The 14,932-nt window shown below is 32.7% G+C and overlaps 2 protein-coding genes across 4 annotated transcripts; both read left to right on the forward strand.

The window, feature by feature from the left end:
* Nucleotides 1–2,697: 2,697 nt before the first annotated feature.
* LOC107415525 (transcription factor PRE6) lies at nt 2,698–4,061 on the forward strand. The gene is made up of 2 exons (XM_016023864.4): nt 2,698–2,997; nt 3,648–4,061. Exons 1-2 carry the CDS (start codon nt 2,878–2,880, stop codon nt 3,801–3,803), a joined length of 276 nt encoding a protein of 91 aa, XP_015879350.2. The 5' UTR covers nt 2,698–2,877; the 3' UTR covers nt 3,804–4,061.
* Nucleotides 4,062–7,384: 3,323 nt separating this feature from the next.
* On the forward strand, nt 7,385–11,940 carry LOC107415544 (binding partner of ACD11 1). 3 transcript variants are annotated; one of them, XM_025072855.3, is made up of 5 exons: nt 7,385–7,616; nt 8,274–8,988; nt 10,263–10,338; nt 10,823–10,936; nt 11,246–11,940. In XM_025072855.3, exons 2-5 carry the CDS (start codon nt 8,873–8,875, stop codon nt 11,672–11,674), a joined length of 735 nt encoding a protein of 244 aa, XP_024928623.2. In that variant the 5' UTR covers nt 7,385–7,616; nt 8,274–8,872; the 3' UTR covers nt 11,675–11,940. The 3 variants fall into 3 exon arrangements, with proteins under 3 accessions (XP_024928623.2, XP_015879366.2, XP_015879367.2); XM_016023880.4 differs by having other exon boundaries at nt 8,861–8,988; XM_016023881.4 differs by having other exon boundaries at nt 8,870–8,988.
* Nucleotides 11,941–14,932: the final 2,992 nt, after the last annotated feature.

Consider the following 14,932-nt stretch of genomic DNA (forward strand, 5'->3'; position numbering starts at 1 on the left):
ATGTATGTTTATGGAATCCAAGAATACTTAAGCATCATTTGGTAATTTGAACTTTATTTTTTATTTTTAAATACTTAATTTTGTATGACTTGTCTATTTAAAATGATAGTTAATTTTAATTAATTTGTTAGTTACGTCAAATAACTATAAACCTGGAAAAGAAGGAAAAAACAAAATCAACACAATTTAAAATTATGTTGGATTTGATTTTCATTTTTTTCTTTACTTTTGTAGTTAATTGAGATATCTAATAAATTTTAATTATTTCTAACTAACATTACTAAACTTTTAAAAGTAAGAAAATGATGTGCTATTAGATACAAAATAAAATAAAATCAAAAACTAAAAATTAATTATATTACCAAACCTCACTTTAGCTTTAGAGAGAGTTTATTTTGGTTTACCAGAACAGAAAAACAAAGGGGATCAATAATTAATAGATAGGAGTTTGTATGGTTTTGGATAAGAATATTGTTTCGCATTCAGTGCCAGTGAACTTAATTCAAAATCAATGGCAATAGAAAGTAAAATAATCAATTATATAGGGATTATTTTAATTTAATTTTCATCTGTCCAGTTAAGTAAAATGTGTCCGTACATCCTGATTTTCCCAGAAAACCCACGTGGACTAACATGTAAGAGGACAATATTGCAATGAATGAGATAATATGAAGGTCAATTTTCCTTCCCCAAAAAAATAAATTAAATACAAAAAAAGTTGAGGCGATGAGCCGTGTCAATCATTCGTGGAGACTTTGCGTGAAGCATTACAATCTAATGAATTTTCTCTGTCACAAATTTGCCAATTTCAACCTCCAAATAAATTGCTTTAAATAAATAACATATATATATATATGTATATATAATTTGTATATATATATATATTATATAAAAATTACAACACATTAACTATAGCTTCCCCTTTTATATATCGCATGGTAATTAATAAACAAGGACTATTTACCTACTTCAAGTGGGACAAACCACTGGAAAACAAATCTCACGAGCATTTCAAGCTTAGAGTGCAAGTCTTATCAATTTCGTTACATCATATATATAATATATATACACACACATACACATAAATACATGCAATATACGAAAAATGATAAAATTCGAGACATCATGGCCTGCCTAATACATGTCCCATACTAATTATTTTTTGGTACATTTACATGCTACAGAACTTAGCTAGCCAAGCTGTCAATAATCTGTGGTTAAGGTGCATATTAATTATAGGTATTAACATAAATAACGATATGTGGAGGCATTATTGATCTAGTTATTTGTTTTCGGTTTTTCTGTTTACTGTAATTAATCTCCTAATTAATACTATCACCCATTTAAAAAAATAATTAATATTTGTAAAGATTAATGTGACCTACCAGTCAAAGGGATATTGATTGATGTTAAGAGTATATAATTAGATATACATCTTAATCAAACTCACTTTTTAACAATTTAAATTTTAAGGATATAACAAAATGAATGAACAAAATCACCTATCCATGATCGAGAAACTTGCTGGTTGTTGGCGAGAATTCTATTTGATATATGATCAGTAGTATAGGAGGAGGAGCTGGTAGAGTTTACGAATAAAAGAGAAAAGAGAAGGGGATCAGAGAGACGAAAAGGGAGAGGGGTACAGGACTGTGAGTGTGGCTGGGGGGGTCCTTGGGCAGACAAGTGGGGGGTCGTCTAAGTTTATAGAAACACGTGACAGTGCTAGAGAAAACCATGGAAATTTCATATCCTTGCTTGTTTTAGAAACATCGTCCTATCTGTGAAATATGTACTAAAGCTTGAGGCATGCCACGTGGCATGTCGTGTGAGCCAGGGAAATGGCATGTGAGGAGGCTGAGTTATTTACAATCCAAACCATGCTGTTAGGAGTCACGTAGTTATGTCTCAGACAAGGAAAACAACAATTTGCATATATGTATATATATATATATATATGTATGTGAAAGAAAATGAGATCATGGGTTGGGATTTTTGCTCGCTAATTATGATTTCATTAATTTTATAATTTGTTTTTTTGATCTATTGTATTATATATATATATATATATATAGAAACAGATAAAATTAACTTTATTGTAAAGGTTTATAAAGGCAATATTGATAAAAAGTGTTGGGTCGTTGAGATCCTAGTCAATTTAGATCTTGTTCACTGACCAATCAGAGGGGAAAACCTTTGAGAAACTTTAGGAGTTTAGGACCCTGAAGTATGGGAGATTTTGATACATATATATATATATGCAATGAAAGAAGCATAAGGGAGGGGATGGATGGCATGGCAGGATTTGATTGGGTGGAGGAGTAGAGAGATGGTTATATGGAGAAGGAGAGGATGAGCATCCCATGATCACATGGTGTTGTGCATTGATAGATGTACACGGAGGCCCACATTGTTAGCTCAAAAACAAACACATTTCTTCTAGCCCACTTGAGATCAAACCCCAAGTTGGTGACAAATATACAACCAAAGTCTCTAAAATAGTCTAAAATAGTCTAATACTCTCTATCTCTCTCTTAAAAGACCACTTGCTTTCTCCAATGCAATTGTCATCTTCACATACAACATCGCTGTCTAATACTCTCTCTCTCTCTTCCTTCTGTTCAATTTCTTTAGTGATCCTTCCTCTTTATATCTCTTATCGCTTTCTTTACTTATTCATCAGCTTCAAATCTAAACACTACTAGTCCTTTCTCTGCCTGCGTACTAGTTCTTCTTTCTTCTTTCTTTCTTTCCCTTCTCACATGCCTATTTAGGGTTATTTATTCTCTCTATATAAACTCCATCTCTCTCTCCAGGAGATCATTGGGCTAGCCTCATATCTTTGAGAACATAAATATAAACACAAAGAATCCAACTATGTCTAGCCGAAGGTCGAGGCAGTCAGGGTCTTCAAGGATCAGCGATGACCAAATCATCGAACTCGTCTCCAAGCTACGCCAACTAGTTCCTGAGATGCGACAGAGGCGCTCCGACAAGGTACTTATATACTTTATATACCCACAGATGTATATGAGATACCTCCCTCCCTCTCCCTCTCCCTCTCTCTCTCTCTCTCTCTCTCTCTCTCTCTCTCTCTCTCTCTCTCTCTCTGCGGTTAACTGAGAAGTAGTGCAACAGGAGAGCTAGCTAGCTAGCTAGCTAACTAGAATAGAAAATTAATATGGAAAAAAAAATGTATTTGCAATATACAAGGAATGATGCATGTTGCACATGTATACATTATAGTATAGTGTATTGATTTTGGACTGTTGGGGTTAGTCTACGAATTTGACCCGGGCATCGAGGAAAACAACACATTTGCACAGATTTACTTCTATGATCTATTATTTATTTATATATTAAGTTTCTCATTTGACCCAGCAACGCACGTTCACCATGGTTGAAAGTTCTTTTCTTGGTTATTATGCATATATAATAAATTAAACCCATATATATATGTATGTGTGTGTGTGTGTATGCATTTTTGGTGGTGGGTTTAAATTTAAGTTTAAAATATATATTAATGAATATAATATTAAAATGTTGAAAAATTTGAATGTGTACGTAATTGAAGCTAAAATATTAGAAAGCGACGAGTTGGATGGGGTAATAGAGAGATCTGATGACAATTAAGGTTTTGTACGCAGGTATCAGCATCGAAGGTCCTACAAGAGACCTGCAACTACATCAGAAACTTACACAGAGAAGTGGATGACTTAAGTGAGCGACTGTCCCAGTTGTTGGCCACCATTGACGCTGATAGCGCCGAGGCTGCAATTATTAGGAGCTTAATTATGCAATAGACTACATCCATTTTTTTTTTTTTTTTGTTTCTTTTATATATATATGGATGGGGTATTTTCTTCTATATATATATATATTATATATATAAAAATATATATATAGATCTTGTAGTACTGGCTTTTCTAGGTTTTGGTCATGGTCTGATCAAACAAAGGCTCATTACGTACGTAATATATTGCGAGGTGTATTGTGCCTGATAGGCACTGTAATTAAGTTGCTATTAAATGGACTTGCACTAGCAAAGTCTTTTATTAATATATATTAATCTAGCTTATATTGCAGTTTAGCTATTTATGGCATATATATATATATATATATATATTCCATCCATGTTCCATCTTGAATTAATTAGATATATATAAAATATTATATATACTTCATTGACATGACTTGAGCTTGGTATATATATCGTCAGTCAGAAGGCTGTGATCGATTACCTTTTATTTGGGATGGAAACCTCAAGCACCAAAAAAACATCAATTGGTCATGGGAAACTACGTACGTCATGCACATGTGTTGTTGATTTGATATTGCATTATATTGTTGGTTCTTATATACACAAAGTAAGTGGATATCGATCATTAATTAATTCACATTAAAAATGTGATGACTACGTACACTTAATTAATTGAAAACGGCATGATGATAATATAATATTATCTTTTCAGTTTAACTGAGTATATGGTAATTTCTTAGCCCAGATCTAATTAATAAGATCATATATATATATATATCTATAATACTAATCTATAGTTTCCTAATTTGCACGCATGCCCTGACCTAGAGCTAGCTAGCTAGAGACTTCGAGAATTGCATTTAAGAAATAATAATACGTTGAAATATTGAATAATCAAGAGATTAAATAAAATCCATGGCGGCATAAAGCTTCAGGCTTTTCCAAATAAATACAATTATATATTACCTAAGCATGACTAAAGTGGTGTATTATATATTAGGCTTTAGTACTAGTGATGAGTACATATTGAATACTGCCAGTTTGCCTATATAAAAATATCTTCGGTGCTAAAAACCACTGTTTCCTTGATATTGGCCTGGAATTAAAATGGATGTATTCAATTTGGAATTTGATAGATTTAAAATTAGTTATAGACTTTAAAAGATTTGATGGATTGTTATGGAATTTTACAGATTCCATAAAAATTTAATAAAAATCCAATAAAATTTTTGGATTTAAGATTAAATTTTAAATTGACAATTTTTTCACAATTTCACTGTTAAAATCTTTTTAAATTCATTAAAATTCATTATTTTTTAAAGTCTTTTAAAATTAATGACTTTTTGAATATCACCAGATTTTAAAAGAATTCTAAAGTCTTAATTGAATACACTTAAAATTTAATGAACTTTTATAAAATCTATCAAAATCTGAATTGAATATTATTAGATTTTTATGAACTCTTTTAAAATCTAAATCGAATATCTCTAAACTTTTTTAAAAGCTTTTAAAATCCTTCAAATTTTAAATTAAATACATCCTTTTAAATTTTTCATGACCAATGTATATATATATAAAATGCAAAGGTGGTAGCTAGAAAAATCTTCCCAGATAATTTTGTCATGTAATGAACTCACTTTTTGATGGTAATTTTTGGTGCAGGAGTAGCTCATTATTTGCATGCATACACAGTACTTTCTATTACAAATACTGCAACAAAATCAGCTGAGTTACTTTGACCAGTTTGGAAAGGGCAGGCTTAAATTTTCTCACCAAAAACTCCAATATCTTGGTCCTATAATAAAAAGCATGTCGATCAAGAAGAAAATTTTGGTCACCGTCAGTACCTCTTTATGCGAAAACAATATGCACGTTTCTCCATGAGATCAAAGTAGTGAAAATGCATTGAAAATTGTTCTCGGGGGACCTTTTTGGCCCTCCGGTACTCTACCAGAACAAAAGAAAAAAAAAAAATTACGTGTTTTTTAGTTGAACTATTTCATAAAGCTGGGAGGCATTTAATGTTGAGATTGGCAGTCAACTATGCTAGCAATTTTTTCAAAATTGTTATGCGGTGATTAAGTTGAAGAGCATGAACCTAAACCTATTATTTATATATATATATATATATAAGCAGTAGATTTGACTTGTGGCATGGAATTTGCTGTGAGTCCTCGATGATCGACATTATTTTCGTTCTTTTAGGGTAGCTATATATAGCTAGTGTGAATGGGTATGTGGTTGATCTCTATTTAATTAAATAGTACTTTTTGAAATTTTGATCAAGATAGCTCCATCTCATAGTGCAGTTAGGGCCAGACAAATGAATCAGATTAATTATGGATCTCCAATATAGCAAAGAATTAGTGACATGAAATCTTGTGAGTCTTGTCTAGGACAATGGGACCCTATGCTTTTTCTTGCTCCTGGATGGATATGGAGATAGGGGTAAAAATATTGTAGCTAAAAATATATATATGTATATAGCTAATAACATATATAGTTGAATTATATCTTTGGGAGCTAACTCAGGTCACATCCAAGAGGGTGAAAATATGACCATGTTTGATAATTAATTCATCCACTGATTTAGATCAATGGACCAGAAATTAAGGTATGGCTGGTAGATGATGGTCACAGCTACCTAGCATTTGATATGTAGACCCAAAATATTCTTTTACTAATTAATTATTTCTATTAAAAGATAGAATTACAATGAGAGCCTTGGGTATTAATTTATAGAATTACAATGAGAGCCTTGGGTATTAATTTAATAGATAAACAATGAGATCTCTTGGCTCTTTCCTTTATAAACCATGATGATAACAGTAGTATCAATTTTAAAAGTTGTCAAGTCTAGGAGAAACATCCATTTACCAAATTGTGGACGTTGTTTTATCCCTATGGAACACTAACTTATTTTTTTATGCATGTAAAGTTATTTTAATATTGCATATATAAAAACGAAGGGAACAAGCTATTTTCAATGGGTGCATATCTATATATATATATATATATTTATATTTATATTTATATATATATATATACACACAAACTTTAGACACTTTATAACTAATTAAAAAAAGGACAAGCAAAGTTCTGTGTTTCCTAATTAGTCTCCCTTGACATCTAAATTATAATTGCTAAAAAGTAGGGAAAAAAGAAAGAAAGAAAGGAATTTAGAATAGTCTATTCTAGTCAAATGCATTCAAAAGTAAATCATATCCTGCCAATTTTTAATATATATTTTTTGGTGTACACTTTTTTTTTTTTTTTTTTTTTGTTTTTCCCATCTTAAAATGGCACAAATATGGGTGACATAAATTTACCTTTGTTTATTTAGATAACAAAAAAAGTAGTTGATTGGTAAAAAGAAGAATTAATCGAAAACCAAAACAGAAAAAAGCGAACTTGTCAGTTTGCATGCATTTGGGTGTGTTTTTTGACCCGTGAAAAAATAAAATAAAATCAAAGTGTTGGGGGAGGTGAGGGGTGTCTCTCATCCACATGGGGTCCGGACTTGAAGAAAACGCCACCGTGTTGGTGATTTTTTTTGTCCGTTTATGAAGTCCACCAATTAAGATTCCCCCAAGCCAATCGGATTACACAAAACCACCGACGAAGACCTCTTTGATTGTTCAAGATAATTCCTTTTTCCAAAGTCTCATTGTTTAATCAAAATATGAATAGGAAACCCACGTCCTCAATTCCACCAATCACCGCATAACACGTATTTTAAGTGGGCTCCATACCCACCAGCACGTGCAACAATACCCACCTTGTCTCTCTCTTTCTCTCTCTCTGAGCCTCAGAGTCCGTGCTTCGTCCGAAGGTTTTCAACCCTGCTCAAGCACAGGTACGCAAGCCATGTATTTCCCAATGAGTTACCGAGTTTTGGTCTTGCTGTCGTCTTGGGTTTTTTATGGCTCAAGAAATTTTTTTTAAACTCTCTTCATCATATTCTATCGTCTGCTTTATTTTCTGTAAATTATGGCTTAATGGGTTTTTAGTAGTGACCATATCGAATGCAAATGGCACATTTTTTCAACAGACTTTGCCTAATTCATTATAAACAAGACAATCCCTTTTTAAAAAATTTGATCGCCTATTAATTATTTTGTTTATGCCGTGTGGACTAATTAATTAATCCAGAAAATACCCTTTCGGCAACACTTTCTAGCTTAGGTAATACTGCTAATAATAATCATCTTGTCCGCGGTTCCCTTAATTAAAAAAACTTTGCTTCTGTAAAAGTCCTCCTTTTTCGCTTGTGGATATACTTTTTGACTATTTTTTTAAAAGAGTTGTTTCCTTTTAATTGATTCGCGCCCCAATCATAGCACTTTAACCTGAAATTTATATGTTTCCCCAATGTGCATGATTTGACTTGCTTTGGATGTTTTATAGTACAAGTGTACACTTTGCTCTTAAGAATCTAAAATGATGTTGTATTTTTTTAGATTCACTTGAGAATATAATCCATAAGCAGGTAAAAAAATGCATCTTGATGCAGCATTTTTGCAGAAAACGGGAAGGAGAGAGCATTGAATTTGAATCTCCAAAGAGTTGCTAATTTTAATGAGTCGCTGATCAAATATCAGGATACATTGCTTTGTCGGATAGTCTATTCTATGAATTTACTGGACATCCATCAGTAATTTTTGAAAATTGAGACTACTCTAGGCTTAAGAATTATTAAACATTATGTTAAATTTCTGGTTTTGGAAGATAATCGTTTTCACTAGATGTTAGGGATAAGAGACACCCAGTTATCTTAGACTTCTTAGTGAGATAGGGACCACTAAGGATATGGATTTTATGAGCATTGTCACACAAAGCAAGGCCGCCCCAATTATACGATAACGCCTTTCATCAGCTTCTGACATTTCCCTTATCCTTTTGTTTCTTCCTCCAAAACATGGTCTTCTTCATTCAAGAAAAAGGATGAAACAATGCCCTTGTTTGTTACCATGAGATGTTAAACTTAAATTTATGATAAATTTTGCTATATATAAATTATATAATCTGGCTTTTGGTTCTAGTTTTTCATGTTATTTTAAATCCCTCTACGCTGGTTCACTCAATTCCACTCTTTGTAAGTCTTGAAAGGCAATGTACCCGGGTGGTTATACTGCAGAAGTTACAAGCTTATCTCCAAAAGCAACAGAAAAGGATGTTTATGATTTTTTCACTTATTGCGGTGCAATTGAGCATGTTGAGATCATCAGGTAGAGTCCTTCTGCACAACTTCTGATTACTGATTATGACTCCTTTCCTCGAGTGAAATCTGCAAAATGATGGTTTGGTCATTGATTCGATATGAATTTGTTGTTCATGAACTCATCGAATTGTTTGGACACTGTTTGGTTTGAAAGTGGTCAAAAGATAAGAATCTTTTATGGGATTTATATTACAGTTATTTAATTTTCTTTTTTCTTTTTTCATTTTTAATATTCTTATGTCAATTAGTTTCATTTGAGTGTCTTGTAAAACCTAATTTTATTGCATCTTTTGGATGTTGGAGTAAATTTTGTTTCTCAACTCTAGCTTTGTCAGTTTACTTGGTCTTTACATTTTCATAATCTTCAATAGGTCTTAAAATGGTTTGAAGTTATCACTACGGAGCATTGAGTATCGGACATTGATGTGAATGCAAAATCTGATTATTACCATTATTAATAATTTTATTTTTGTTGATGTTGCTTTTTGTTTATGATTTCCATAATGACCCTGCTCTAATGGATTTCTAAGGGTATATGTGAACATAAAATATTTTTCTTTCCATTATTTGGTCAAGAGGCTCAAGCTAATATTACTGAGAAGTTCATATTCTAAAATGAAATTGAAATGTAAAACATAATAGAAATTTCAACTTTGTCATGAAAATATGTTGGGAAGTATATTCTATTGCTTTATCCTTTTTTTAATAAAATTCAATCTCCAAGCATGGCCTAACATAAAGTTATGGGGGAAATTGTTTCACCGTTCAATATTAATGTGATGGTTAATAGTGCTCTTAACGAACAATAACTTCCTCGGGTCAGTTCATTTCCACATGTAATTAATAATATCATACTACGAAGACAAGATCAAAATTTGAATCTTATCCGTATATGAGCTGAAGCTTCATGGAGAATTTTCCAAATTATCATTGTTTTCCTCTGCCACCTTTGCGAAAAAAGAAACACACTTGAATGCCTTCTATTAGATAGATTCTACAGTCTTGCGTCCTCATAAATTACGTGCTGTAGAAACAATTCCAGAATATGATCCATGTAGGGAGGTAACTATTCTTCCAGTGCCATATTTCCTTTCAAATTCTTATTAATACAAAAGGGTCCTCTCTGTCCCAATATAATTTTAGAAGACCTTTTATTTGTTTGTTTCTCTTTACAGGTTTGATTCAATTGAGTGGTTAATTTTTGCCTTTTCCAACTTGCTACTCTGCGCATGTGCATAAATTGTATGTTAATACAATTGAGTTATTGGTTGCTTGAAACAGGGCTGGTGAACATGCCTGTACTGCATATGTGACGTTCAAAGATGCTTATGCTCTGGAAACCGCTGTCTTGCTCAGTGTATGTTGCTGTTTGCACTCCTCTAAAATAAGTACTCGTCTACATGAGCTATAAGAAAATAAAATTCTGAGGGTATAACTGATTAGTCAGTCCCCTTGCCTTTGCTCTCATTCATTTTTATACAATGAAGTAGAAAATAAACAAAGAATTTTTGGTTTTTCAGTTCCAGTCTATTTTCCACCTTTTCTTCTTTTTTTTTTCATGTTCTTTTTCACCAGTGCTTGCAAATGAAACTCATTTATTGATGACTGATGATTCATGGATTTCTCATAGTAATCCCACTTCAAAGTTTAGTTTAGGTTCGAGCCTATGGTGTAACAAAGTTTAGTCTTCATTAGGTGTCAATATTCCCCTTGAATTGAATTATTGAACTGTTAAGTATCAAAATCAACTCTTTAGTTTGATGGGACTGCTATTGATTGGAGATATGGTGGATCAGTTGATTTGCTTTCTCTTTCCTTAATTCCTTGTTATGATATGCCAGGGTGCTACCATTGTGGACCAGCAAGTATGCATAACACACTGGGGGACATATACAGATGAAGATGATCACTGGAATAGTAGTTCATGGAACCATGAAGGCAACAGTGGTTCATTGGTATGCATGAGAAACTTGAACTCAGTTGTGAATTTGTTGGGTATATCATTCCTATCTGCTGCTCTTGTTTTTAGTGAATTGCTTTGAAATTGGAATATAAGTTTCTTAGATTAATGGTCTCACATGTCAGATTTGTACTTCGAATTAGACCCATTTGAACTCGACCTTGACTTTAAATTCTTATTATTCATAAGGCTCCACTATGAAACATAATTTGCATAATGATTATTCATGATTCTGAAACTGGTATAATACAAATCATCAATTGCATTCAAATGTTAATATTCCATAAATCTTCGACACTTGTAGGTTTACCATACAAATCAGTATGTGTCTTCCCCTGGTGAAGCGGTGACAGTGGTGAAAACTCTGCTGGCCAAGGGATATGTGTTAGGTAAAGATGCATTAGTCAAGGCCAAAAATTTTGATGAGTCTCATCGGGTATCGGCTACCGCAGCAGCCAAGGTTGCCGAGCTTAGCAACAGAATTGGACTCACTGATAGCATTTCTTCAAGTATGGAAGTGGTCAAATCCGTGGATGAGAAATACCATGTTACGGATATCACAAAGTCGGCTGTAACAGTGACCGGGACAGCAGCTGTAATGGCAGGAAAAGCGGCTGTGGCAGCAGGTAGTGCTGTTGTAAATAGCAGCTATTTTGCTAAAGGAGCTCTTTGGGTTTCAGACATGTTTGGTCGTGCAGCCAAAGCTGCAGCTGATATGGGTACTCATAAATAAGTTAAGAAACAAAACAAAAACAATATTTCCTTAATCTGTTTTATCTTTGTTAACCATGTACAAATAAGTAGTTTTTTGTTAAGAAACAAAACAAAAACAATATTGCCTTGATCTGTTTTATCTTTGTTAACCATGTACAAATAAGTAGTCTTTTATCTTGTATATCTGGTTTACCTTCTATTTTTATGTACAATAATTGGCCTTTCGTAATGTATTGGCCTAGTTTAGAAATATTAGATTTATCAACTTTTAAGAAGTCTTTCAAATTTTGGGTCCATTACTAAATATTGTTTTTATGAAACCTTTGTGCAATTTGTGGCTCGACTGATGGTATGGTCCTGACGACTAAAGGCTATTTAGTTCACATTGTAGTCAGTCTTCCTTGGACTGCAATTCCAAAACCAGAATTGGCCCATTCAAGCTGCTCCAGATTCAACTGACTGGTCTAAGAAGCAGAGCACACGAAATGGAAGGCTAAGATGGTTGACCTGACCCACCTGGGCATCTAGAATGGTACACAAGTTTCTACCTTTTTTTATTTTTCAAAAATAAAAAATAAAAAATAATAAAGCATTAATATATTGTTTCAGAAACAGAAATCACAGGCTGCATTCTTTTTCAAGTCTCATAATTCTTACTGCCTTTTTTGTTTTTTTTTTTTTTTTTTCCTTTCACATGTCTAACTACTAGCTAATTTTTCTATTACTCTTTTTCATCTGCCAACCAATCATAATATATATTCCCTTCAACTCTCATCTCTCCCATCCTCCCAACGACTTGTGCCCTTTTCTTTACGACTCAACGACTCCGTGATGTTCCAATGTTGACACATATGAATATATGATTCACATTTATGAACTCTCATTTTTATTCAACGACTACTTAATATCCTATACCTGTGCCGTTAATTGGTAGCTACGTTGAATCTGCAATTGTTTATTCTGTCCTTACTTAATCCGTATTTTTATTAAAATCTCATCACTTTTTAGATGGTTTTGATAAGCGTCCACTGAATTCGTATTGCAAAGATGGGCTGTATAAGAGCTTCATCATTGTTTCCGCAAATGAAATATATATATATATATATAACTAAAAAGCTAGAATAGGTGAACCTGGCAATAATCCAAAAAGCAAGAAAGCAAATTCCCTAAAAACAAATCTCATTGGCAATTTGGCATTGATTATATTTTCCTAATCTTGTTTAATCAAATGTGGGCAATGCGATGCCCAAACCCTATCCATAGGATAAGAAAATTCATGATTTTGGTCATGAACCATGTTGCACGCACCTATTGGATTATGTGTTTGTCCTCCTGAAAATTAATTGGACTGTTATGTGCAGCATTAATTGCACATGTTTTTAGACAAGAACCCGTCGTTCATTATTGTTCTTCTTTTTCCTTTTTGCATTCGTTTTTTGGGCACTCCATTATTATCCTCACTCCTACCTGTGACCAAATCCAACCCCAAAGAAAATGATTTCTGATTAGATAGGGGAAGTGTTCAAATAGCCCGTGTGATTTTTATAGGGGTTTAAGGCCCATATGACTTCAAATAACCCTAACAGGATTTGAAATGAAGTGAAAGAAAGAGAGAGAGAGAAGGCATGAAGGAGGTATTTACATTTTTAGAACCTATTATTTTGTATTATTTTTGTGTCTCTTAGTGGTACCAACTTTTGCTAATGGCAACGTATCAAATATTAAATTGTTATTTATATCTCATAATTGAAATTGCACCGACGTCCATTGATATATTATGAGTTCTGAGCTTCAGAAAAATAGAATCCGTGATGGCCCAAGTCATATTCATAGCAATAAATTACTGTCCCTGTTTCTTAGATGCTTCGGGTGATTTTTTTGGTGAGGCACTTGAAAATCCCATATTGCTTTGTAGTATTGTCTTTTTTAATCATTTGGGGGATTAGAATTTTCCAAATTGAATAAAGTAATCAATTAATTATAGTTTTTGCCGTCCCCCTCTTGGGTGGTTGAAAAATATTATAAGCATTTTTTGTTGAGTAGCTTTCAAAGGATTTAAGGGCAGCAGTACTTTTATAACCCAGTATTTGTGCTTGGCCGAGTCCAAAATTCTGGATTGACCATGTCACCCATCTTTTTGGTCATTCGCCGACATTGACCCAGAAATGTTCGTCACCTAATTTGCTATAATTTATGCTTTTATTGGTGTGGCGGAGTCTAGTTACACAGAATAAATAATTCATATTCTTTAACAATCTTCAAAAAGATGTTAGTTCGACAATCCTTGCACCCACTAAGATGATTGAACCACACTACTATCCTAATTCCCATATATAATGAGGAAGCTAAACAACTAACTGTACATTTTTTTAGAACAGGTTAAGTGGGTTTGGTATTTTTGTTTAATTTACTAAAGAAAACAAAAAAATAAAAATAAAAATGGAATACAATCATAAGACTACGTAGTTGGTACTTATATTATTGTTTTTTCTCCCTAAATGTGGTGGGTTTGTGGAAAATATGATACAATATGAGTAAACTGCTAGCTTTACCTATTGTGAAATGCTCCCAAAACACAAAAAGACAGTTCGTTTAATAATGAGTGCTTCTGATTGTTAATGTAAAGAGAAAGAAATATACTAAATACGGCCTTTTTTTTGGCGAATTACTGAATGTAATTGTTCTTTATTTTTATTTTGGGTTTTTTTTGTTTGTTTTTTTTTTTTTTTTTGAATACTCAATGTAATTGTTCATCATGAAACAAGAGGACTCAAGGATACATAGAAGAGCGATTATGTACAAAATCAACAAAAATGTTACAAATCCGAAGGCATGTAAGTACATGGCCTTGTCATTAGTAAAGACTAACATGTCAGCAATCTGGATTCAATTTTTTTTTCCCCTCCAAATAATTACTACTTTGGGTGTCACGCTAAAACTTATCCTTTGGACTGCAACTGGAAAAAAACAGAGTATTGTTCTGAAAGAGTAGCTCACAAATGCAACATTCCTATAGATTATGAAACTTCCTGAAATGGAAGAAGTAACTCTTTTTTCTGTTTTCTGGAAAACAGATTATTCTTGTTTCCTATTGCATGTATATTTTTTTCTCATTAATCTCCTTTTAAAACATACCCAAAAAAAAAAAAAAAAAATGGAAAACGAAAAAAGAAAAGAAAAGCTCTTCACTGTACAACAAACAACCACCAAGCCAAAAAGGAAGAAAAAACCAAAACCAAAAAAAAAAAAAAAAAAAGAGGAAGAAAAAACACAAAAA

Source organism: Ziziphus jujuba, chromosome 4 (assembly GCF_031755915.1).
Source record: "Ziziphus jujuba cultivar Dongzao chromosome 4, ASM3175591v1".
NCBI lineage: Eukaryota > Viridiplantae > Streptophyta > Magnoliopsida > Rosales > Rhamnaceae > Ziziphus > Ziziphus jujuba.